Source organism: Microtus ochrogaster, linkage group LG8 (assembly GCF_000317375.1).
Source record: "Microtus ochrogaster isolate Prairie Vole_2 linkage group LG8, MicOch1.0, whole genome shotgun sequence".
Taxonomy (NCBI): Eukaryota; Metazoa; Chordata; class Mammalia; order Rodentia; family Cricetidae; genus Microtus; species Microtus ochrogaster.
The window spans coordinates 14,773,740-14,800,468 of NC_022033.1; the positions used below are offsets into that span (position 1 = coordinate 14,773,740).

The 26,729-nt window shown below is 48.7% G+C and overlaps 1 protein-coding gene and 1 pseudogene across 2 annotated transcripts in view; both read right to left on the minus strand.

The window, feature by feature from the left end:
• Positions 1-633: 633 nt before the first annotated feature.
• Positions 634-26,729, minus strand: part of Pkig (cAMP-dependent protein kinase inhibitor gamma) — a 31,908-nt gene continuing 5,812 nt past the window's right edge. For both annotated transcript variants that reach the window (XM_005362953.3, XM_026787239.1), the window contains exons 2-4: positions 24,645-24,713; positions 5,688-5,860; positions 634-1,329 (exon numbers count right to left, since the gene is read on the minus strand). In XM_005362953.3, coding sequence (XP_005363010.1) covers positions 1,250-1,329; positions 5,688-5,835 — 228 coding nt within the window. In that variant the 5' untranslated portion in view covers positions 5,836-5,860; positions 24,645-24,713 and the 3' untranslated portion in view covers positions 634-1,249. The remainder of the gene's footprint in view (positions 1,330-5,687; positions 5,861-24,644; positions 24,714-26,729) is intronic.
• LOC101998997 lies at positions 14,732-16,443 on the minus strand (annotated as a pseudogene).

The following is a 26,729-nucleotide window of genomic DNA, read 5'->3' on the forward strand; positions in this document are numbered from 1 at the left end:
CACATGGTGGATGTGGTCTTGGGGCTGCTGGCTGGGGTGGGTAAGAGGCCCCACATGGACACTGGGCCGGAAAAGCCAGGACCTTTCCTCCAGAAGTGACATCTTTCCAGAGGGGCAGTTTGAGCAGGTGCTCCTCAACTCTTGGCTCCTTTAACCAGAGTCTTTTGCAGCTATTTTTATTATTTTAAAGGGTTATCCATTTTTATGTATATGGGTGTTTTGCCTACATGTAAGTATGTGCATCATGTGTGTGCCTGGTGCCAGAGGAAGTCAGGACAGGGCATCAGATCCTCTGGAACTGGGGTTCAGACAGCTGTGGGCCACCGTGGGCGCATGTGCATTAGAGGACAACTTGTGAGCGCTGCTTCTCTCCTTCCACCATTCACCCAGGGACTGAACTTGAGCTGTGAGGCTTGGCCGCAAGCACCTTTACACACTGAGCCATCTCACAGGCCCCCTTCAGGTTATCACCGTGGGCTGTGTGAGGATGGGGTGGGGAAGGGCTCATCAGATGTCACGTGAGGAATTACACTGGGCACTACAGGACAGAGGGCAGCAGTGCCGGCTGAAGATGTGGGGGTACAAAGCCCAGGTGGGCATTTGGTGGTTAAAAGAAACAGTCTTAAGCCAGTCACACAAATCATCAGCGTTTATTTCCTGGAACCTAAGTATCACTCTCTTGGTACAAAGGGCAAAGAACTGGTCAGCTAGTTTTGAGTCCAAATCCTTTCCCTACAACTGGATCTGAGGCTCCATGAGGGGAACTTAGAGCTGCATAGATCATCAGAACTAAGCTTAAAACGGCTTCCAAAACAAACCAAAACCAAAACCGAAAAAAGTGATTGTCAGCTCCCCCTTCTCTGCTGAAAAAAGTTATGTTTTTAAAAAATGTAAAAGAGGCTTTAAAAAAGGGATAGGAAGATCTTTCTGACATAGGCGGCTGACTGGAGGGATGAATGGTGTGGGAACAGTCCCTGTCCAGGTAGGGACTGCCCACCTGGGGGGCGGGGCCTGGCTCGGGCCCCACCTGGCTGAATAAATAACATCCCGTGGTGATGGTGTACCTGGGCACTGCGGGGAGGTGGAAGGGAAGTGGAACCATGGTGTGGGCAGAGGACTTTGCTGGAATAGGCGGCACAGAGGCCTCCACGAGGCTCAGTCCATCTGGCTGCTCAGAGAAGAGACTGCTGGGTTGTGCCAGGGCTCCAGTCCAGGAGGGGACAGTTAGCCTGCAGGACCAAGGCTGGATTCAAGATGAGCTGCTCGCATCACTGCCCTGGGGCTGGCTGCTGGCCTCCTTCTCTGGGGAACTTTCCTCCTTCTGTCCTTCTGCAGGGGAGAGAGAAGGAGGAAGTTTTGGACACAGTCACACACTACAAAGCACGGGGGTCTGGAAAGACCAGGCAAACTGATCACTGTGGCCAGCCTTTTGAGCAGGCTAAGAGCTACACTGGGCCAGAGAGGCATCTGCCTGCTCTCCCGTGGAAAGGCTGGCAGGGCTCCTAGTACAGTGAAAACCAGAAAGGTCAGGACTGGTGCTAAAGTGTGAGAACAGTGTGTGTTCCCCAGGGGAACTGCGAATGTGAAGTTCCCAGAAACAAGTATGTGCTTAGTAAATGAGAAAATCGTTGAAGACAGTATAGCAGACTCCACCAGCCCAGCTCAGGAATGCCCACGATGGTACAGGATGCACATCTGGACTGCCTGACTCAGCACACCACTGCTAGCATCCACTCCTGCTCTACTCCAGCCGGCAGAAACCTGAGCTGGGCTGAAGACAGCAGTCGGCTGAGAGCAACCAGGCCTGCTCTCGAGTCCCTGTGTGAGCCGGGTCTCCTCATTCACTCCCAGCTTTCTCAAGGCCCGCTGGGAGGTGGAACCAGCACCTTCTGCCTCACCTACCTGACAACAGTGCCCGGCTTGTATTCCATCCTCAACCCTCCCAGGGTCAGCATCCTCCACAGAGCCCAGTTATATGGGCAAAACTCAATCGCCAGTCTCAAGCCCCAGTGACACTGTGATGCCACTGAAGGTCCATCTATCTCATCCTGCCATTGGGCCTGTCTATATGCCTAAACTGAGCCCTGGGTCTGGCCACTGCAGGCACTCTGCCAACAGTCCACACAGCAACCTGAAGGTGTGTTTGGGTTCATGACACCCATGCGAAAACAGGCTCAGAGGAGCAAGTTGACTGATGTCCCTACAATTTAAGGGTGGAGAGTCTGCTTACTGGGTGGAGAGTCTGCTTACTGCGGAGCCCAGCGTCTTCCACTAAGCATTCTCTGGAATTTATAGAGGCTTGCTGGCAGGTTGGCCTCCCAGTGCCCCACACGGCAGTCTTGGGCCTGAGTGCTCATGGAAGTAAATAGTGTGGGCAGAACTTGGCACTGTGACTCAAGTGTGTGCCAGTCTGAGCCTGCCTGGCATGAAGCTACCTCCTCTGAGGATGGTGACTGAACCAAGGCTCTACACACTTCCGGGCCCCTGGAGGCCTAACACCCATGACTGCCTCCGAGGAAACATGCACTTTGTGAAGCCCACCATGAGCTGTGACCCTTTGAACCCATGTCTCTGCTCTGTCACTGTGCTGCTAGAGACTGCAGGCAAGCCACTTTGCGGTAGCCAGCCTGGCAGGGGTGGAGACATTCTAAACAGACTCTGTCCTTCACCTTGGTTGTCAGACTACTGAAGCAATGCCCCAGGATCTCCTGCTGCAGAAAAGCCTAAAGCCCGAGCCAACCAGAGGGACTTTTCTCCTGGAAAGAGCTCAGCAACTAGTCAGACCCTGAGGACAGTGGGCTCTAAACAGTGAAGGGTCCATGGTGGGCAGGATCCCACCTTGTGCAGAACTGCTGAGGTATGAACAACTCTGGTCTCTACTTAAACCTGCCCTCATGGCACGGCCCTGAAGATGAACCTGGAGGGGTCAGTCACTGGATCTCTTCGTCCCTTTTCCCAATGTGGCTGTGCTGAATAAATTGCCTTTTCCTGCTCTTCATATTATTTGGCTCTTTAAAATATTTCAATTTATTTTTACTTTATTTGTATGACTATTTTGGCTGCATGTATGTGTATAAGTTTTGCTTGCATGGATATGTACCACATGTATGCAAGGTACCTTTAGAGGTCGGAAGAGGGCACTGGATCTCCTGGAACTGGAGCTACATTTGGTTTTGAGTGCTGGGAACCCAACTTGGGTCCTTTCTACAAGCAGCGAGTGGTCTTAACCATTGAGCCCTCACTCCAGCTCCTAATTCGCTCCTTATAATTGGCATACTGAAGACTGCCATCCAATGTGGCTTACTGGAGCACAGGATATGACCCCAGGTCCTCTAATAATTATACTTCCTTCCTGCCAGCCCCAGCTCCCCCTTAGTTGGGAAGAAGGTCCTCCCCTATCCATCCCAGGTTAGAAAGAAGCTGTGATGCCCAAGGTGAGTGCACTGTGTTCTCCATGGCTAGCCTGTGGCTTCTCTTGCTCTTAGGCAAAGTAAAGGAGCATCTGCTCCGTGTCTGAGACACCAGGGACAGACACTTGTACCTCATACTGCAGAGTATACACATCAGGCAGGCCACAGGCTTGAGGAGACCAGGTAGCCAGGACCTCTTAAGCCTTTGAGGATATTGGTCCTGTCCTACTCAGCTTATGCACCAGCTCTTGGAAGTTGTGACAGAAAATTCTGGGGTCCTTGGCCTATTGGGTCAAAATCTCAGGGGTAACATTTAAGTCCCTGTCCTCTGTGAGTCTGCTGGGCTCAGAAATGCCTGGAAACATTTTATTGCAAGGCCTCCTCACAGAGGCTTCTCATAACTGGTCACTTTGCCCTAGCTTTACCAAAGGTGCATCACTCCCTGGAGCAAGCAAGCACTGCTCTGTTTTCATGTCTCCTTTCTAGACAATCAGTCACTGTGGCTAGCAAGCATCATGTACTGGGAGGACTCACATATCATGAAGACTCTCAAGTAGGGCAGATGGCACTGGAAGGGCCTATAGGAGAGGACTAGCAGCTATGGTGGCTAAGGAGCGTGGAAGGCACCAAACAAAGCTGATTAGAGCAGAGAGGCCTTGATGAAACCCTTGGCACTGTGCCCAGTGTGCCAGCTGCTCATTCAGCTGGGCAGTGAGCAGCCACTGAATAAGTGCCTGTCACGTGCCAAACCCTGCTCGTCCCAGAGGGCCAGACAGCCTGAACTGCAGCAGTTCAGTTCACAGGGGTGCTGTGTTTACGGGGCCATGGAGACAAAGGGAGAAAAGGGGCTCCTCTGCTAGAGACGAGCTGTGGTCAGGGAAGACCTTAGCACAAACGCACCACGAGATGCTATCAGCATGTGTGGACCAGGCAGTGGGTGAAGAAGCCCTCACAGCTCTAGAGCCTGCAGGCCGGAAGAGAGAGTTGAAGCTGCAGAGGGGCATGGCACGGGCACTGTGGAGGTGTCCACACCTGGGTGAGGCTCTGGGGGTAAGAGGCAGCGAGCTCTCTCAAGGCAGAAAGACTGTCATACTAACTATGGTCATGTGCTGGGTGAACCTAGGAAAACTCCCAATTTCTCTTGGTCTCAGTTGTTCTATCATGAGAAGCTGGGTCCCCGCCCCCAACACAGTCTCTGTTCTGTCCTAAGTTCCTTCTGGACAATGAGGCAAGAACTCAAGACTGGGGCCACCCAGGCAAAAACGATGTTATGGCCCTGCAAGGACTGACTGCTCCTGGAGTGGCAGGGGGAAGCCACAGTGTAGAGTGGGAAGTGGTGTCTCTGGCAAGCATGGCCTCGGTGCCTGCAGCAGGAAGAGCTGGAAGTGAAGGCTTCCCAGGAAGGGTCAACAGCCATCTGGGGACCTGAGCTGAGCAGAACAGAGGGAAAAATGGGGACCAAGGTGTCCCAGGCAGTACTGAGTGGTTCCTCTTGGTTTCTTCATTGGGTCACTCAGCCTGTGGTCACCAACTGCTTGCCACGTGCAGGAAGAACAGAGGCCCCTCTTTTCTAGAGCTCAAAGTCAAAGAAATGAGACCTCTGAGAGTAATGTGGCTGGGGCAGCGCATCAGCTCTCGGAGGAGGCTGCTCAGGGCCTCTGCTAAGCTGGCCCTGAGAGTGAAGGGGCAGCAAGTGGTCCTAACTTCACTGGGGGATGTTCTAGACGAACAACAGTGGAGTAAAGGCCCTGACTAGGAAGCTCTGCACCCTGATAGAGAACTAGACAAACATGGGTGCGTGGGAGAAGGTGTGGGTAACAAGGCAGGAGTAGAGACCAAGACACTGTGGAGTGTCGTGGCTCTGAGATACCACCAGGGAGTCTGGGGCAGAAGCCTGGCAGGACTGGTTGGCTAACTAATCCTGCTGCCTGCTACACGAGGAGCGCACCCAGTCCTGGTGAACAGCAGTTGACAGGGCAGCTATGGGGATGCAGAGAGGATGAAGCACGGGGCAGAGGGAGTTAGGATACGCCAGAGACCTGACAGGCTTGTTGGTGGTGTTGAAATGGGAGAAGGGAAGTGGCCCAGATGCTCGCCAGAGCCCTCAGGACCAAGACACTGGCATTCTCTATCCTACACATTGGCTGGGCTCTGCCACTATCACGGACAGCTCCAAGCTAGAAACACTTCTCTGAGGAAGTGTGGGATCTGGAGACGAGCGAGAGCTAGCAGGGCACCTCCCCACCTGCCCACCAGGGTGTTGGCATAGGCTCTGACCTGCCCCCTCAAGTGCCAGCTCGCCCAGGTCTCCAGCTAGCTTCCGCACGCTCACGGCCTCCGAGTCACCCTGGATGTCAGGGACTGCATTCCGCCGGCCTGTCCGGTCACAGGAGATGAAGTCCGAGTAGGAGGACTCGACCTCCATCACGCCTGTCGCATCGCTCCTCAGCCTGTGGGGACAGAAGCAGGAGGGCAGAGGTGAGGCGCTGATGACCTCGGACACAACTACCTTTTCCACGGAGAGCTGAGAGAAAGCACTAACCCCGGTAGACTACTAGCCACATTTTTTTTTTTTAATTTTCGAGACAGGGTTTCTCCCTAGCTTTTGGTTCCTGTCCTGGAACTAGCTCTTCTAGACCAGGCTGGCCTCAAACTCACAGAGATCCGCCTGCCTCTGCCTCCCGAGTGCTGGGATTAAAGGCGTGCAACTGGCCACATCTTAAAGAACAGCGCGGAGCAGGTGGTGCTGCACGGCTGTAATCCCAGCACTTGGGAGGCAGAAGCAAGATCTCTGTGAGCTCTGCAACATCCTTATCTGCACAGTGAGTTCCAGAATAGCCAGGGCTATGGAGAGAGACCTTGTTTTATTAAAGAAAAAAAAAAGAATATGCATGAGGGTGAGAAATGACTCCTGCAAACTGTCCCCTGACCTCACATCCTTACCGTGGACCTCAAACAGACATACACACAAGATGACATAAATGTAAAAAAATGTGTTTAAAAAGAACATTAATTCAATCTTCATTCAAAGTAAATTTGAAGACCAGCATTTCCACGCTTACCATATCATGTGCTTGGCACCGTCTTGGGATCTACAGACAGAGCAAGGACCACTTGCAAGGCCAGCACCACTCCCCACCTCACAGAGCTTAGAGTTCTCTGTATTTGGCATCAAGCTACCATTGCTTAGGTCATGACCATGTGTTCAGGGCTCCAAGGGTGCCACAGGGATGGCCAGGAACCAACCAAGACTTGGAATCAGGAAGTACCATGTCAGTCAAGATGCAAAGATGGTGGGGGACAGAATCTGGGCATGTGACTTACACCATGCTGTAATTGCAGCACTCAAGGGACTGAAACAGGAGGATGGCTGTGAGTTTGAGGCCAGCCAGCGCTATGCAGTTACATAGCGAGCTCTGGGATGACAGAATGAGACTCTGCCTCAAAGTAAAATTCAACAGTGTAAAAAGAGAGAGGCAAAGGGTGTCCTCAGGGAGCGAGCAGCAGGTCCTAAGGCGTCGAGGGAGAGCAAGAGGAGCAGTGACATCGAGGACACTGAGGGTGAGGCCATGAGGGTAAGCTGTGCACTTCAAAGACAATTCTGATGTCTCTGTAGAGCAGGGCCTGGGTGGGAGTAAGCTTAGAGGCTTCTGAGGAGATCAGGTGTGAGAAGGCAGTGGGGAACACGCAGGTACTGAGATGCATTCGAGGCACAACCTGAGGAAATGTGTGGACAGAATCTGGCTGATGAGGAATTTGGTTTCTGACATGAGTCAGGAGGTGGACAGAGGTGTGGCTACTGAAAAGGGACCCACAGGGGAGCATTTGGGATACCAGGTGGGTGGAAAGCAACCATTTACTAGTTAATTTCCTGGATGGCTTCAAGTTTAGTTTCCCATGATCCCTCCAGTGGGAAGGGAGGGACAGGCACATGGAGGAGGAGGAAGTGGAAGCAAAGGTGTGAAGCCGAAAACAGTACAGCCCTGGAGTAGACAACACTCTAGAGCAAAGAGAACCATGACTGTAAGGATACGACACAGAAATTATTTAGGGATGTGCATGCACACATTGTACATCACAGCCTATTCTTTGGAGCAAAGACGCTACCCCTCTCTGGGCCAGGTTCCCCACCGGGAAAATGAAGGCATGGAGAGATGGAGGAAGCACACAAGTTCTGTGTAAAGCAGTCCCTGCTGCATCCAGCAGATGGCGCACCCCGCCCAGACTTCTTAGCTGTGGCGAGGGCCTCAGCTGAAGGATTGTAGATGTGGTATCTTCTGCTAACCACTCTGCCTCCCCTTTCTTTAGGGAAACTGTTCAAAGCCCAGGACAGGTAAATGGCCTGTTGTAATAGTGATAACACTGTAGTAACAAGGACAAGTGACAAAGCCACCAGTGGAAAGAGTGACAGGACAGTTACCAGGCACTTGTTTTATGGTCATCTCTCTCAAAGGCCCCATCCAGTAAATAAGCACTTATAACTGACTTGGGAAGGTCTCAGGCAGATCCATGTGGCTCCCAGGCTCAGATGTTTTCCCGTGTGGCACTAGCAGCCCATGGGATGGGTCAAAGCCTGGGCAGCCCACACCATCTGCTGCAGCCTATTTCTTCCATGAAAAGAGGGATTTGGGTCTGGATTTTCAATGCACCAGACTCAAAGGCCTGAGCTTGGCAGCTGAGCCAACCTGCTCTGCTGCTTCCTTCCAAGATGCTCTGCTCGGCACCTGCTACAGAGGAGTGCTCTATAAATAAACCTGGATCACATTGCTTTTCATCCACCCACCCGCCCACCCATCCTCTCCCGCTGCTACCTATATCTATGGGATGACAGAATGGCTCCAGGGACCGCAGGGAAAGGCTGTCTGCCAGAGGCTGCGCTGTTCTTGCCTATCTCCGGGATCTGACACCAGCAGATGAAGTTACCTGCTAATCTGAAGTGCCAGCCTCTCTCTGGGACACACCTCATGGGGCTCTGGCCTTGCTCTTACTCTGTCTGGCCCTATGCTGCACAGGCAGAAACCTGATGCTGGTGGCACAGAAAACGATCACTGCCAAGCCCCAAGCCTAATCCTGGAAAGCATCCGTCCCCATCCCGCAGGGAACAGTGATTCCAAACAGCTCCAAGGAGTTTTCAGCTCACACACAAACACCCAAGTTCACTTTTCTTCCACATCTATATTCTTCATCCTGTTGTGGCATAGGTAAAGCCTGGAATCATAGCTACCAGAGGAGCTGAGGGAGGATGATCTCAGGTCCAGCAAGATCCTGTCTCAACAGACAGACAAGCATGAGGAAATGTTCACGTACACTGTTAAGTGAAATAAGACCATATAACCACATGTACAAACATTTAAATTATGAGTGATTTTTAAAGTATTCTATATTTTCTCTATCTCTTTGAGACAGTCTCATGTAGCCCAAGCTGGCCTTGAGTTCCCCATGAAGCCACAGCCGTTCTTAAACTCCTGATCTCCCTGTGTCTGTTTCCCAGCTGCTGCGATTACAGGAGTCACCACACCTGCCTTACTTTCTAAATCTTTTTTTTAATCTTTTTATTTATTATGTATATAGGTTTCTTCCTTCATGTATCCTGCAGTACAGAAGAGGACACCAGATCTTATTACAGATGGTTGTGAGCCACCATGTGGTTGCTGGGAATTGAACTCAGGACCTCTGGAAGAGCAGCCAGTGCTCTATTCCTCTGAGCCATCTCTCCAGCCACCTTTCTAAATCTTCTTTAGGGGAATAGTTATGTTTTTATTATTAATTATTATTAACGCTGGACATGTGACCCAAGGCCTCTGCACGCTAGGCAAGTGTTCTACCACTGAACTACAACCCAGCCCATAAATTATCAAGCTTTAAGATATCTGTGCAAGAGAAATAAAACTCACAAGGTGCAAATGGAAAGATGTAAGAATTGGCATCCCACCCTGCACAGTGTATCTTGGTTCCTTCAGAAATGTCTGGGTCATACACAAAAGCCTTCCCTTCGTTTTCCCTTAAAATTTTTGTACGCAAAATTTTCATTTACTTTTTATACCTTTAATGCGTGCACATGACATGAAGTGTGTAGGTGTGTGGGAGCCACAATGCCCATATGGAAATCAGGGGACATATTTGTGGACCTCTTTCCCTGTGTCTGGTGTTCAGTGGCCAGGCTTGTAAGGCGAGAGCCTTTACTCACTAAGCCAATTTGCTGGTCATCTTTTGTTTTCTTTTGGAGGAAGGCTCTGGGACCAGGCTGGGCAGGAACTGACTATAAAACCCCAGGTGGGCCTCCAGCTCCCAGCCTCCCAGATGCGAGGATTACAGGCTTGAAATATCATGACTGCTCAAAACTTTATCTTTCATCTTGCTTTTCTTCATTCAAGCATATGTCTTAGAAACAAGTCCAAATTACCCTGAAACCCTGTACAACGATTATATCAAGACACTAAAAATATATTCAAAGTCCTCCCAGCCCTCAGCTGCCGTTAGCAGCTGCAGGATCCTCTGCGGTCACTGCTGCGAACTGTTTTAATTCCTCCCCACCCCCAAGACCTGGAGCCTGTTTCCTTAAAAGCAGAAAAGTCACATCAGAGGCTCTGTGCTTTTTCACTGTCCTAGGTCCTGCCCACTTCTCCTCCACAGACTGTTTTATTTCTATTCCCATTTTAACCCATCTTGTGCAGCTAAAACAAAATACCTGAGCCTGAACCACCCTCAGCCGTGTGTTTCATGAGTTTGGGCTGCACACACAAGATTTTAAAGACCACAGGTCATTCTTCTAGATCCTCCCTCTCACAAGGGCAAGCACAGTCTTTTCTTTTGTTTCCCAGTGTGCCCTGAAGGGCTTTCCCGTACCAGCAGGCACTGGGTACTTCATACTGAATAAATAATGAACTGTTAACAGCCTGTGCCCTGCCCCTGAACAGCCAGGCTGGGTCACAGCAGCACCTGTGCAGAGGATGCCTCTACACTCCACTTGAGAGTTGAGAAAAACTGAGGCTGGGGAGTGAATCGCCTTCCTTCAACTTCTCAGAGCGCACTTTCTCCCTCTTCTAGGCCAGCACCTGAACGGGTGCTCCCATGCTGTCGTTCACACTCTTCTGCTTCCTCTTGTCGCTCTGCGCACCTCTCCATCCCATGACACAGCCGTCCACTCGCTGGGCATCGACTCTCTCATGCTGAGAGATGCGGACACCTGGGTGATACCAGAAGGAACAGCGACAGTCTGGTCCTTCTCAGGCCTCTCGTTTATTCTTTCTCCTGGGCAACATGGGTTACCTGTGCCGGTAGCTATGCATAGGCCCACGCCCCACCTCCTCTCCTAATCTGCACTTCGTCTACACACGCTGGCTTATGGCAGGCAGGGCTGTCTTTCTGGCATTCACTCCCTACACCTCTACCTCTGGCACACCCTCAGGCCCTGCATCCTCTGCTAGCATGAGGGACACTCAGAAAAATAGTCTGGCTCATGGTCACATCACACCTGGCTCAGAAAGGCAATGACTACAAAGAGTGACGCAAAGCTGAGTGTGGCTGTGCATGTCTCCAGTCCTAGCACTCGGGAGGGAGGGCAGGGGGATGAGAAGTTTAAGGTCACTCCTGACTATACAGTAAGCTCAAAAACAGTCTGGACCACACGAGACCCTACCTTAAAAAAATCAGGCACACACACTGATCCATTCACGTCCACTGACATGAATGGACGTTCTCAATAAACGGTCACCAACATGTGGGACTGTGGGGCTTTCTCCAGCAGAGTGACAGCTCTGATGCAGCCAGGATCATGACAGGGCCTGGTCCACAGTACACGCTCAACAAATAACAAAAAAAAAAAACTTAGGGCAGAGTCAAACCGAGGGGACTCCAGGGCCCACTTAGAAAAGCCTCTTGCTACTTGGAAAAGCTGAGGCTCAAAGGGGAATGCTACATCATAGGGCATATTCCCTCAGTCCCAGGGGGCAGAGGCAGGGAGATTTCTGTGTCTCAGGCTAGCCTGGTCTACATAGAGAATTCCAGACCAGCCAGGGTGACAGACCTGAACATAAGTAGTAGTAACAATAGGAAAGTGATAGACCCATGGTCTAGAATCTACAGCTCCTAATGCCTAGTGTAGAGCTAGCTGCCCTGCCAGCTGAAGAGTCCTGCTGACGTCAGTGATGTCAGAGGCTGTCAGTATGCTGTGGCAGAACACCTACTTTACCACTTGGGACATATGGCTCGGGACTAATAAAAACACCCTGAAGTTCCTGGGCTGAAGTGAAGAAGCACTGAGAATACAGGCCTATAGGGGCTGGAAAGTTCCATGAGATGTGAGAGGTGCCAATTAATAAAACATTGCGGTGTCTCCTGTGGCTGAGGTATCAGGAACGTTTTCCTTCTGACATTTCACCCTCTCCTCTGTCGGCTCTGCCTGATGGTGCCAGACAGCCAAAGCCCTACAGCCCTTTCTCCCATGCTTTTACTGCTGGCTGGAATCGGGGTTCTACCAGCAGGCCATCCTGGCTAGCATGTGCGCGGTTCTACTTGAGTCAGGCCAAGTTTAGTATGTGATGAACTGTGTTCTCAGCTCAAGGGTGGAAAGAGCAAAGGCGGGGCCCTGCTCACCACAGCGACAAAGGTCTGACTCCACCCTTGCAGCCCTCATAATGGGGCAGACTCCCAGACTCCTCTTCTAGCTTCCTTTGCCCCCACCTGAACAATAATGGGGTGTGACTGCTGAGTCTCTGCCAGCCTGGACATTTCATTGTGCCAGGCACCTTCCCGGGCATGGGGTACACACTAGAGACGAGACATTTACAACCTGAGACAGAAAAGGCATCGAGCGGGGTAAGGAAGGAGAGGAGCGGGCTCTCCAGCTGCACATGTGGTTCAGTTAAAGGTCAGGGAAGTGGCTCTGCAGTTTCATGAAAAAGAAAAAGGAGCACCAGGTGCAGTGACACCTGACTACAGTCCCGGCACCTGGGAAGGAGAGGCTGGAAGACTCCCGGAAGTTCAAGGCCAGCCGGGTCTATACACAGAGTCCCCACAGGGAGACCCTCTCTGAAACCTGCCAACCAAACTAACAAAAGCCCCACCCACCCGAAATGAAAGTGGCCCAGGAGGACTCCAGGCAGAGCTCATCTGTGTCCACGGGGCGCTAAGAACCGAAGCTCTCAGGTGTGGGATCTGGATGCTTAAGGGGAACCCAGCTGACCTTCAACACCCAGGCAAGAAGGAAGAGGCCTTTATATTTTGGGGTCTCAAGGTCACAGGCCAAAGCTCCCACAGGTGTTTACTCTGGTCCCCACAGGACAGCATCTCTCTGGGGGCTCTGCTGTTCTCCCTGGCTCTGTAAACTGAATGGGCCCTGGGCTGTGCCAAGAGCTACAGTCTGCTTGAATCTGCAGCTCTTAGTCCTCATTCAATTACAACTCTAAACTGCTTTCCAAATACATTTGAAAGGTCATGTCTTGCTTTTTTTTTTCCTTTTTAAAACAATAAAGTATTTTGCAGAAGTTACAGAAAGAGAAAGCAGATTTTTCTTTTTTTAAAGAGGACACAGGGTACAGGAGTGTGAAATGGTCTTATGGAAGGTTTCTCAGTCAGCAGAACTGCCCAGCATCTCTACAGCTAGAAAGACCTGCGGGTACCTGAGGGGAAAGCCAAGCTCTCTAAACCAGCAATCTCCAAACCATCTCTGCTAAGGAAGCTGGGAACTGACAGGCTGCCAGGGTTGACATCAAAGTGCTCCCGAGTGCCCTAGGGCACATACAGTGCAAGACCCAAGTGCTCAGTACCATGCAGAAAGCAGCCCTGGGCATGGCTTTGATCAGAGGTATGATGGGAGGGAGCGGTAGGGTGCCGGACCAGACGTGACCATCAGTGATTCTGGACTGCTCGGGAGCAAGAACACCTTCCTGTTCATCTCTTAATTCTCTAGTGACTTTTCTGGTGGAGTGCCCAGACACTACACCCTCTGGGTCTCCTGCTCCTCCTGGGACCCATACGTTGGAGTTTCTCCCCCCAATTCACAGTCCTGTGATCTGTGTGCTCCTAGGGGAAGGGACAATCCCTAAATATTTTATGTTGATGATCCCTAAAGAGCTTCAAACTCTCTTAGAATGTGTGAATCTGCCCACTTTCTGTGTTACTGGGCTTCCTTGTCACCAGCAAGCCTCATGTGGTAAGCCATCAGCCTGCCCCCTTCAAGCCTTCCCCTTTCCACAGGCTGCTGGAAGTGAGAGTGTGGAGCCATGCCTGATCCTCCGCTCCTCTGCAACCACTGACAGCTTGTCACCGGGTTCCATCACCTCTGCTTGCAGAACAGTTTCACTGTCACTGTCTACCAGCTGAGTGTCATGCAGAGGCCCTCTTACCCCAAACTGCTGCATGCCAATTTCCCACGCAGCCCCAGAGTTGTTCCTGAAACAGAAACTGGGCTGTGTGATTACTCTGCTCCAGTCAACATCAGCAAACCCTAGGCTCTCGTGTCAAGCCCTGACGTCCATTCTGACCCCGCCCTGCCTTCGCAGCTTTTCACTATTTCTGCATTCATGGCCAACTTTTTTTTTAATATTTATTTTATTATGTATACAATATTCTGTCTGTGTGTCTGCTTGCAGGCCAGAAGAGGGCATTATATCTCATTTCAGATGGTTGTGAGCCACCATGTGGTTGCTGGGAATTGAACTCAGGACCTTTGGAAGAGCAGGCAATGCTCTTAACCACTGAGCCATCTTTCCAGCCCTCATGGCCAACTTTTGCTCTGATATACTGGAGCCTCCAATTCTCAAACCTACTGTAATTCCGGACCTTCCCAGGCCGCTTCCATCTGCCTGGGAATTCTTGGCCACTCTCACCTCCTGTGCACTGCGCTATAAGTAGGCAGGTGACACCCTAGCCTCAAGTTTGCTTTTTTGTTGTTGCTGCTTGTTTTGTTTTCCATTTTTCAAGATAGGGTTTCCCTGTAGCTTTGGAGCCTTCCTGGAATTCACTCTATAGACCAGGCTGGCCTCGAACTCACAGATATACACCTGTCTCTGCCTCTCGAGTGCTGGTACTAAAGGTGTGTACCACCACTGCCCAGCTAGCCTCGTTTTTTTTTTTTTTTTCTGTATCAATGCACACTTGTTTATTACAGTAAAACCAGGCAATGACCTACAGCACAATGCTTATGGAACACTGGTAAACTTGACTTACAGGATACCTAGCCCGGACAGCTACAGTTTGTCCCAGAAAGACCAATGGCCACAGGAGCCACACTACAGACCTGATAGTTGCTGCTTCAACAGGTGGGTTCACATATATGCTCACCCCCCCACAAAAAAACCCAAACCCAAAAAAACCCTTGAAACACAACAAATTGCCTTTATTTCGGTATGCATCCATATTTCAACATTTAGTGGTCCTGAACAGAGTGAGGAACATGGCCAACGAGCCAGGAGGCTAGGCCCACTGAAAACTCGTGACACGGAGCTCCTCCAGGTCCCTGCCGAGGGTCTGAGGAGCAGCAACACTGAAACCTGAGTCCACAGGGTCAGGGCCTCTGTTCCAGCTGTCAGGCTCCACATCACACCGGATGGGTGGCCAGGGAGCCCTGTCCAAACCTCTTCAGTTTGTAAAAGCAAAGCGATTATGAGAAAAGGAACCGACACAGAACCCCGCGCGCTTAGGACTCTCCGCATGGCCTTTCTCTAGGCGGAATCACCAAGGACCCTGAGCACTGGCAGGTTTGTTGCCTCGTGACTGCTCTGTTCACCTTGAGACCTGAGCTCAAAGTGCATCGGCTGATGGTGGCAGCAGGGATGAGGACCCAGCACCCCTTCCCAGGCTGGTGGCAAGTGAATGTGTGGTCCAGAGCTAAGTGAGGGAGGCCAGGCTCTTCCAACCTCATCTGATGGCTTCTGGTCACAGCAAGTGTTGGGTGGTGATGGGCAACAAGGGAATTGAGGAGGGGAAAAGCAGCACCCCTTGATAAAGGTGGGGATACGGGAAGCCCTGAATTCCTCACCCACGGCCAATTTCAGAGGGAGGGGAGGGTTACAATCTAAGACTTGGCCAAGGGCGGGAGTGGAGGAATGGGGGAGACGATGGCTTGGACGGGGCATCACTTAAGACTTAAGGAAGCAGGGGTACAGCCAAAGCACCCCAAGCCCAGCAGTAGTCCCACGGCTGCTACCTGAAGCCTTCCCATCTAGTCTAAGGGCCACCACACAGCTGTGGCAGGAGGGCAGGGCGGGCAAAGGCAGACCCAGGCCATGTGTCAGCAGCAGGTGATTGTGTGACGTGTCTGTTCACAGTTGCATTAGCTGTGCCCACCGCTCCCAAAGGAAATTGATTTCAACACACCTTCTTGATCCCAGAAGTTCAACTAGGCAGCCAGCGGTTACACTCGACAGAAGATGTTACAAGCACAGCTCAGGTGTGTCAAATGGACAGAAATTAGTATCAGAACAGTGTCTCAGGATGAAGTCTTAGTGGAGCTTCCTCTCCAGGACTTTGAGGTCTACAAGATGAATCTAGAAAATTCACTACTGTGGAAAATGAAGACTTAGGTTGGTTGGATTGGGGAGGGGAGGCCTGGGCCCTGGTGACTAATTGCTGTAACACTGTCCTTCTGGCGGCTGTGGCAGCTTCATGTTCTCTTTTGACATCATCAAGCGTCGAAGCTCCTGTGGGATGACTTTGATGCTGTGGGAATTCTGCCACTTTGCCAGCACTGCTGTGGCCCTTGGGTCCACCACACCATTTGAACTACTCACGCCGCTCATATTGACTTTTGTTACACATCTTACAGATGGGGGTGCTTCTGGGTATTTAGGCCCACATTCTATTTTAAGGCTGTATATTCGGTTTTCATAAATTGTTCTTGGAGGCCCAATTATCATCCCTGTCCATCTTGTAAGTGTTATGTCTTCGTCGTCCTCTAGACCCCAGCTAACTGTGCCGTCGCCTACTCCTTTCTGGCCTTCTTCCAGCTCTTCCAACAGTCGGAAATTTCGAGGGACTTTTACTCCCGAGCCGGTGGTGGCTGCTATCTTACGTCGCTGTCGCTCCTAGCCTCAAGTTTTTAAAAGTTCCTGCTCTGAGGTTCCCAGGGCTCAAAACCACCAAGGTTCCTCTTTCTCACTGTGTAAGTCAAGAAGGCCTGGTGCCTGGAGGCTAGTGCAGTGGACACAACTAGGGGTCTGAAATCTAGTATCTGTCCCCAGAGTGGCCCCTTATGGTACTGGCCAGCTCACCTGACCAAGGGACAACTCTGAAACATGGGTGCTAATAACTGCCTTGAGTGTGGCTGTGGGGACTCTCAAAGCTCACTGGTAACAGGTTTTAACAGAGATCCAGTGGTCTCTCTCGGGCTGTAAACCACGTCTAAGACAAAGAAAGCATTATCATGGCTGTTTTGCAAAAGACAGGGGAAGCTCTGAGAGGTCGTAGCTTACCCACGGTCACATGGCAGATGGGGAGCAGTCCAGTCTGTAATCAGGCTAGAGCACGGAAGTGACCTGGAATAAGGTCTAGTGTCGATTAAGATTTTTTTAAGTGTCTGTTTTCTTTCTATCATTTTTTTTATTCCCTACCCACCCAGTCACTCCAGTCTCTAACCTCAAAGAAAGAATTTCAAAAAGTAGAACAGGAAACCGGGAAGGCTCAACAAAATGTTTTTGTGTGCCAAAACAAACACCAGCTGTACTTAACCACACTTAAGCTGAAGGTTCCCACTTGTGGTTTCCAGTTCCGAGTCAGAGTCTCATCATGTCCCTCAAGCTGGCCTCCACCTTCTCCTGCATCAGTCTCCCTAGTTCAAGAGGATAGGCCAGTACCTACTTCTCTGCATTGGATTTTGTGCTGGAGATCAAATTCTTCAGTCTTTTCAGTGATGGCTGGTTGAGTGTATGTATTTGCCTCAAAATTATTAAATCCATGGCAATAGAAAAAAATAATGTGGGATACCAATTTAAAAACCTCACCCTTTTAACAGCTATGCCCTACCCAGCAGGGCTGTGCTGTAACTTATGTAAGGCAGGGGGCTGGAATCTGTCAGTCTGTGATTCTAAGGAGGCCACTGGGATGAAGTAGCAAACAGTCTTGCTGAATCTTTCGATGGCTAGGCACGCTTCTCCCCAGCTCTCCTGTCATTTGGGCCATACCTAAGCTTAGCTAGGGCTCAGTTGTAAAGCAAAACTTCTAGAGAAAAGCAGCCCCCTCTACTATGAAGGGCGGGGCAGGAAGGGAAAATGAAATCACTTCCAGGCAGGATCACCCAAGTCCCAGGCTGGGCTAAGCTCCAGCTCTGCTGGTGCCAGGTGGGCATAGTTTCCCTAATCTTATGGGTCTCAAGTACGAACGAAGGGAGAAACCGTCCTCTGTAGTTGTTCTGCAACATGTCTACAAGTTGTCTGACACTCTGCCTAACAGGATGGGCATCGCAAAGGCTGTAACTCAGTGATGGGGCACTAGCCTCGTACATAGACAGTCCTTGGTTGAAGTTTTAGCACCATTCAAGAAAATATAAACAGGTAATGGAGGGTCTAATTTAAACCCTTTGGATGAGTTATGAGCTACTTCTGGAGCCATTTTTCTTCCTTCTGCACTGGGGATCCCACTCAGGGTCTTTCAGAGACTAGAGCTATACCCAGTCACTAATTTCTACCATAAAATGAACGATGGTGTCTGATTTCTAAGAGGAAGTTAGTGCATCTCCTACAGCATCCAGCTGACTCTCCTGGGATACCTATCTTCTGTATTTGAGCAATACAGGAAATCAGAGGCCTCCATACCTAATGAGGAACCCAAACTAGTTCCCGGAAGTGACCACAAGAGGAGGCCTGAGCTGCACGATGGAGATGCTACTACATGTCCCTTGTTAATGCAAATCTAGCCACTAGCTATGTGCGAGAGATAAAAACCAGAATTATGCAGGCAAGCTGTCCAAAGTCCTGACCTACATTAATCAAGAGAGAAAGTAAGTTCGTAACTTCCCTCTCCACTACAGAGCATCGAGGTGATGTATTCTGCAGCGGTGGAGAACTAGAGCAAACCTTGGGTACCTCCAGCCCAGGTTTCCGCTCCAACCCCTCTAAGAGCGTGGCAAAGTTACCCCAAAAATACACTGTGTGGGATGAAAGGAAGCAAGAAAATATCATTACAATATTCATCCATTCATCCAAAAACTTGACTGACCACTTACTGTGTACCAAGTTTGTAACTGCACGCATGGACACAAAGACAGCCAGACACACGTGTAGCCTTGAGGAAGTTCATGGTCTAGTGAGGGAGACTACGAATTCCTTAACTCTTCAGAGCTGAGGCTCTGAGGCACTTGGTAGAACTGCTAGTGCTTTCAAACCTTTCCTCTCAGTGGGTTTGGAAATGATAGGCAGGGTGAGGCACTGTTACAACAATAGCCCTTATTGACACTTTACTGATGGGAGAGCATGAAAGCCCACATACCTGGTAAGAGGGAAGAGTTTAGGAATACTTTAGGATAGCATATATAAACTTTAAAATGTCACAAACCTTGGTAGCTGAGAGCTATAGCTAAAAAGAATAGACGGAATGATAAAGAATACCCACCTGGCATCTTCGGGTCTCTGTGCATGAGCACAGGTGTGTGCATGCGCATGCACACACACACATAAATCTTAAAAAATAAAAACCCTCCCACCCCTTGCCTACATCAATCCCAAAGTGATGTAGATCAGAGACATGCTCAGAGCTTCTTAGCTAATAAAGCCATTTATAAAATACATTTAGAGTCAAATTTCATTTCTCTAATTATTCTCTGGGAAGGACACATCCCACGGCACACAAGATTCTCTCATTATTACTCTCTAAGTGCCAGAGCTCTCATCTGGAGACATAAAGTAGATCCGCAGTTGCCTAGGGCTGGGGAGAGAACAAAAGGGTGGTGCCCAAAGGAGGCAGGGTTTCTTTGTGGGTGAAGGAGATGTCTCCAGTTGATTGTGCTGATGGATGTCCAACTATGAGAACACTGAAGGGCACTGACTAAGACCCTTTAATGGGTGAACTATGTGGCATGTGAATTCATAAAGCTAGAGAAAGAAAACACTCTACCTAATTATGATGGAGAGAAACCCTTCTCCAGTAGACACTAGTGTATTAATGCGCTATGCCCTAAGTCTTCCTTCAGGATTTCAGATCACGCCCGTGAATGCGGTTTCTCATGCAGGATGTAACACAGCAACGCTCTCAGTATCACAGTGTAAGAGGCTATATGCCCTAGAAAAACAGTTCTTTATTTTTCTGTCTTTTCCCTAAAAATAAGGAAGGTGAACAGGTATGCTTTAGTCACACACCTCTGACTGGCTCACTGGCTATATTATCCACGGCAAGTCACTCAAACTCTGTACAGTGCACCAGTTTCTCCACGTGTAAAATGACAGCACCAACTTTCTTAGGATTAAGTACAACAGCATGCAAGATGCCTTTAATGGTCCCTCTGGTATTGGAAGCCAGACTGACCTGAAGCCCAACATAATTTTATTTTGTTTTGTTTGGGACTGGGTCTTTCTATTATGTAGCTCTGGCTGTCCTGGAATTCCCTATGTAGACTAGGCTGGTCTCAAAGGTATATGCCACCATGCTAAACTCCAACATAATTCTTGCCATTATCAATGTTGTGCTCACAATGGTCTTTCCATGGACTCAAACCAGTAAACTAATGTCATGCTCTTGGGTGTTGAGTGGAATGAATTAAGAGTCAGACTGTGTATTTCATGATGTGACATGTACCACATGGTGACCACTGCTGCTAGATGAAGTTCTAGCATTTCAACATTGCAGACCACACTTCTCCAAAGCTTTTTACTTTCACTTTTAATGATCCTCAGTATTAATGACTTTCCCTTTGGGAAATTTTGTGTGGGCTTTGGTAAAGGATGAAATGTGTACAATGGTAGCTTCTCTAAACAAAATAATTCTGTGGAAAAAATCCCTGCCACTGTGGAACCAGGAATTCCATTGTGCCCTCCTAATTACAGCAAGAACAGGAAAGTTAGAGATTTACTAGATATCCCTAATCCCAAGGATGAAATGCCTACAATTCAGATCCAGAGCCTGAGGCCATTACGATCAAAAGTTCAGCTAATAAATAGAGAGAAATCAGAATGGTATAATATAATAGAAAAAGAGTAAGACATCAGGATCTTGGATCAAGGTCTCCATTCCCTTGGGGTTTGAGGAAAGTTTCTGCTTAAGAAAGCACTCATTCTTATAGGTAAAGTTTACTTTTAAATTTTACCACCATCTATCTGGTTGATTGGAAGCCATCATTGAACCCTGTTGAGTTGCTGTGCCATCTAGAGTGTGCTTTACACATTAGCACAGAATAGGAATGTAGCACGGACCACATGTTCTTCCCAGTGTCTGACTCAGCAGCTCACATTATTATCCAGGTTTACTGAGCATGGGGAACCTGGGCTCCTAGAAGTCACAGCATCTGGCCAACATTCAAAAGCCAAAAAATGGCACAACCAAGATTTCACTCTAGTTTTTTTTTTTTTTTTAAGCTCTATACCATTTTTTTTTTTCAACTACATGAAAGCTACTTTGTGGATTTTTACTTCACTTCTTTGATAACAGTGACTCCTGCCTTGAACATCTTGATGGAGCCGAGTGCTGTGCACTTAGTAGTTCTAGTCCAGTCCTGTGGGAAAGTTGTTACTGCGTTCACAGGGGAAGAACTGGGGTGCGAAGAGGTCCAGAGTCTCCACTAACTGAGGAGGAGGGCAGCATTTGAACTCTCCTTAGAGACAGCTGCCAGCTCTCACCCTGGACTCCTGCTCCCTGTTTCTCCAGCTTGCAGAAGGAAAGGATCTGGAGAAAGTGGCACCGTTTTCACAGATGAAGAACCCAATGCTCAGAGATGGGCTCTGATTTGGTCCCCTGGCATCACGTGGTAGTTGGAAGAGCTTGTGACTCAGTTTCTCATCCACAGTGCACGCCCCCCCCCCATCTCCTCTCAGCACTTCTCCTAGTAACCAGGGCAGAATCCACAGCCTTGGTCCTCTTCTACTTTCTAGTAGTTCCAGGATTTCGGGGATTCCAGCCCTTCCCTGCCTCCAGCTCCCTGCTGAGATTTTCCCTGCTAGTAGAGCCAAGGTCTCTAGTGGGAAGCTGTCATGAGAACAGAGCTCTCCAGCTGCTATCAGCAAATCCTGTATACCCTGCCTGCCAGCTGCTTCCCAGGACACCAGGCTTGTGCCCTCTCCTGACTTATTGCCTCTGGGAATCCCCTAGATGCATATGTTTGCAGCGGCTTGGATGCAGCTGTCAGTTCCCAGGATTTTTTTTTCCCTACCAAATCCTGTTTAGGAGGGCTAGCCTCTGTTCCAGCTGCTTTTGGAACACTGAGGGCCAGAGCCCTGTGCGCCTTGACACTGCTAGGCTTTTGGGGGGGGATGGACCTTAAGTCATGGGCACAGCTTGATACTTACAATGTTGTCTTAGTTTGGGTTTCTATTACTGTGAAGAAACACCATGACAATGGCAACTCTTTTAGGGAGTAGCTCACTTACAGTTTCAGAGGTTCAGCGTGATGTTATGTACATTTTTGTGTGCATATAGATTCATATGTACATACTGAAGGGTACAAGAATAAGAATTTAAAAATGTAGATCCCAGAAACAAAAATATAGAAATAAAGAAATATAAAGTTGTAAGCTAGGAGAATGAGAACAGTCTGTCAGCAGCCTTCTCAGCAGCTTGAGGATTAACTATTTATTAACAGTGGGTTACTCTGCTTTACAACCCGCGGCTCTATTTATAAGGTCAAAGCATCTCTCTGCAAACTGAGAGCCTAACACCCCGGCCATCCTTGATTAAAGACAGATATGAGCTGAGTTAAATTTTAGGAGATAGATATGTGACCTCTGGGTTACACATCTTCCCTGCTATGTGAGATTGGCAGCATCAAAGGGGAGAGCACAGGGCTTCAGTAAACACCACCCGGAAGTACCAAGGAAGACAATAGATTAAGTACAACACTAGTTTAACTGAAAAACTCTGCTGATGGAGATTGTAAAGTAAGGCAATCTATGAGTTTTCCCTGGAGATTGTAAAAATTTCTTTGTTCAGATCTACTGCTTGCTATACCTTACTATAAAAAGGTGGGTTCAGAAACCAGCCTTTACCACAGCCTTACAAAATTCACCTCTGGCTGTGGTCTCAGCTAGCTGATAAGCTTTTTGTGGCCCATAGAGATTTTTTATTTTTCCCTGCAATCAAGTTTCTAAAATAAAGTTTGCTTCTGGTTTATTAGACTTTGGTGGTGTTTCCTCATCTTTGTGTGACCCCTTGGACCCAACATATACTAAATCATCTAAATGATTACTACATTTAGCTAATTACATATCTAGCACCTCACTTTTTTGTGATGAGACTTCAGAGCTATCCTATTAGCAACTTTCAAGCAACTAACACATTATTGTTGGGTCTAGTTGTCAATACTATACATTAGATTTATTATTATTCATTTTATAACTATGAACCATCAAGTCTGCCTATGTTTCAGTTTCTAAGACCCTCACCAGCTGTTCTCCATAACTGCTGCATGGATTTACATGCACCTCTGAGCTTTTACAATAGTGCACTGCACGGATTTACATGCACCTCTGAGCTTTTACAATAGTGCACTGCACAGATTTACACGCACCTCTGAGCTTTTACAACAGTGCACTGCACGGATTTACACGCACCTCTGAGCTTTTACAACAGTGCACTGCACGGATTTACACGCACCTCTGAGCTTTTACAACAGTGCACTGCACAGATTTACAAGCACCTCTGAGCTTTTACAACAGTACACTGCTGTTCAAGTGCACTTCCCTGATGACTAGAAAGGATCTTCCCATGCATCTTTCAGCTATTTGTATGTTACCCTAGGGAAAGTGATGATGGGGGTAGAGTAGTACAAACTTGTAGTTCCGGCCCTCGACAGGTAGAGGCAAGAGGAGTGTGATTATAAGGCCAGCCTGGGCTACATAAAACCCTGTCTCAAGAAAGCAAAAAAGAAAAAACTTAAAAGGCCAGGTATAAGAACCACGTGTGTGCCACATGACTAGGCCCAGGACTTGGGAGGAGGCAGGAGCCCCAGCATTTGAGAGCAGGAAGCAGGAAGATGAAGAAATAAAGAAAATCTTAGCTGGGGTTGGGGAGATGGTTCAGTAGTTAACAGCACTGACTACTCTTCCAGAGGACTTGGCTTCAGTTCCCAGCCCCATTCACAACTGTCTGGAACTCCAAGATCTGACACCCTCATGTAGACATACATGCAGGCAAAACATCAATGCATATACAATAATATAAATTTTAAAAAATAAATTAAATGTTTTTTAAAAAGAAAGAAAGAGCCAGGCAGTGGTGGTTCACGCCTTTAGTCCCAACACTCAGGTGGCAGAGGCAGGTGAATCGCTGTGAGCTTGAGTCCAGTTTGGTCTATAGAGCAAGTTCCAGGACAGACTCCAAAGCTACAACAGAGAAACTCTGTCTCAAATAAACCAAAAGAGAAAGAAGAAGAAGGAGGAGGAGGAGGGGGGGGAGGGAGGGAGGGAGGGAAAGAAAGAAAGGAAGGAAGGAAGGAAGGAAGGAAGAAAGAAAGAGAGAGAAGCCAACAGTCATGCCACCTGGTTTAGACCATGTACTTCTATGCCAGAATCCTTGGCTATCATAAAACTATGACCACTGAACCTAGGAAGCACATTTCCAAGCAACATGTTCACACTGTATATGCACTTTGTTTCCAAGTGGAAGGTGCCTGCCCCATCCCTCCTCACAAGACTGCTGGCTGTGCCCATTTCTTTGGGCTGGGCTTTGCTTGTTTTGGTAATTCTAACAAAGTCTTAAAGTGACAATTCCCATACCAAGCCCTGGGTGCTGTGAACATCTCTTTCTAACAGACACATGCAGGGAAAGTTGGCGTCACACCTAAAGCTGCTACCCAGCTATGGATGACTCCATCTGTTTGGGTATATGGCTGAAGAAACCTGCTAAGGCACCGGAAGGAAGTTGTCTTTCCAATGCTGTGAAGAAATCGACTGGATGGGAGTCAGGCCTGTGACACTGCAGCATGCCATTATATAACTGCTGCTAAGAGCCACCCTGCCTTTTTTTTTAGGCGACCAAAATTCCCCTCGAACTTCATTTAGAACCTATAGACTTTCTTTCAAGCAAGAAAAAGAGAGAAGACGTGTAGGCAAACTCGGGATGTGACAGCACAGAAGTGTGAACTGCACAGCTACCCACCTAGTTTAATTTCTTCTTCCTGCTTGCATCGCTTCAGGTTTTTCACTCTTGATTAATCAGTGTGGAAGTCTAGAAACCAGAAGAAAAGAAAACAAGATTAGAGTCAGGCACGGTCTGGCTAGAAACTGGAGCAGCCTTTGGGAAGACAAGCTTGCACTATCTGTTAACATGGAATGAGCACCTTTGTGTGAACCCAGAGGTCAGGAATAGGTCCAGAGACACATTCCAACAAGTAAAAGCTACTGTGTAGAGTTAACTGTCTGTATGGGATGGAGTTATTTTCCTGGCTATCAGTATGCCGAAATACCACACAGCCATTTCAAAGTATAAAGAACTGACATGGAAAGAAGTTTATGTTTAATTGCTTAAAAGAATATTGTAGCCTGGCAACGATGGCTCACGCCTTTAATCCCAGTACTCAGAAGGCAGAGGCAGACAGATCTCTGTGAGTTTGAGACCAGTCTGGTTTACAGAGCTACTTCCAGGATAGCAGGAAGAAAAAAATTGTGAAATTGCATATATTACTGCTGCTCTTTTGTGGGAACAATCTTCCTATGTAGTTCCAACTGGCCCTCCAATCTCCTCCTCAGTGTGAGGTGAGAGGCATGTGACACACACAGCTACACACACCTACATGGAACAGTAAGACGCATTTGTTCTTACTCTTTGGGGCAGGTGTGGAGTGGTGGTGGTAAGGACCAAAACAGAAAAGGGCTTCCATTCCACTGTTGTGTTTTGGTTTTTTGAGACATGCTCCTGCCTAGCTGGAGTGCTCTGTGTTGCCATGCAGATTTCTGTGAACTTAGGGTCAGCAAGGCTACAAAGTGAGAGCCTGTCTACTCAATAAATAAAGTCTACAAAATAAACTCCCTCCCTCTGGGAAGCCCATTTCATCCAGCCCTGGGAGTAGCTGGTCTCTGAGAAGAGGATATTTCAGACCATCGCATCTGCTCACTGGCTGCTCCCAGCAGATGCTCTGGCTTCCATATCCCACAAGACCAGGAACCCAGATAAGAGTGAAAAATGTGAATACTGTATGAATCATTTTTTTAAAGATTTTGTTTATTATGTATACAGTGTTCTGTCTGCATGTCTATTTGCATGCCAGAAGAGGGCATCAGATCTCTTTACAGGTGGTTGTGAGCCACTATATCATCGCTGGGAATTGAACTTGGGACCTCTGGAAGATCAGACTGTGCTCTTAACCACTGAGCCATCTCTCCAGCCTGTTTGAATCATTTAGACAGAGGATAAAGCAGAAGAAATGATAGAAATTAAGAGTGAAAGATGCCAAGTGCTCACCATAGTTGCCAAGGGAACTGCCTAACTGCATCAACCTTCCAGAGTTCCCTGGAGGGCCTCTTCTCCCCTCTGCTTCAGGGTTTTGCTTCTAACTTTTTCTTAATTGATAATAAAGATGTCAATGAAATAGCAATGACACCTCCCATCTTCACATATCCCCCTCACTGCACTCAACCTCTGCCCTCCATGCTTCTCCATGGCAGCAGCCACCATATAGCAGGCCCCATGTTCAGACCCCGCTGTGCTGTAAACTTCATCAGTCTCGTTCCCCTCCCTATGCTTTGCCTACACCAGCCTTCGTTCAGCTTCCCTAACATTCTACAGGCTTCCCGCCTCTAATCGTCTTGCTCGGGTGCTCCTCTCCCTGCCTGGGTTAGTCTTCAGGCTCCATGACATGCCTTAACCTCGGCTCTCGGCAGCAATGCCTTCTGAGGCCATTTAAACACCACCTCTTTGAGGAAGCCCTGGCCTGCGCTCTCCTGTATCTCAGTGTGTTCAAGCAGTCCGAACACCTATTCTTGCTCTGGGTGAATGAATTTGAGAAGGACCACTCCTGTTTTCTCTTACACCATTCCTCTCTCACCACGCCCAGTGCAGGCAATGAATGAATACTGGCTGACCACATGAAAGTGTTATCAACACGAACTGAAAGGGAGGCCTCAACACTGCAGCTCCTGCCTTCCCAGGCTTGCCGTCACTCTTGGGCCTCTCTTGGAACACATGACAACAACGTGTGTGTGTGTGTGTGTGTGTGTGTGTGTGTGTGTGTGTGTGTGTGTGTGT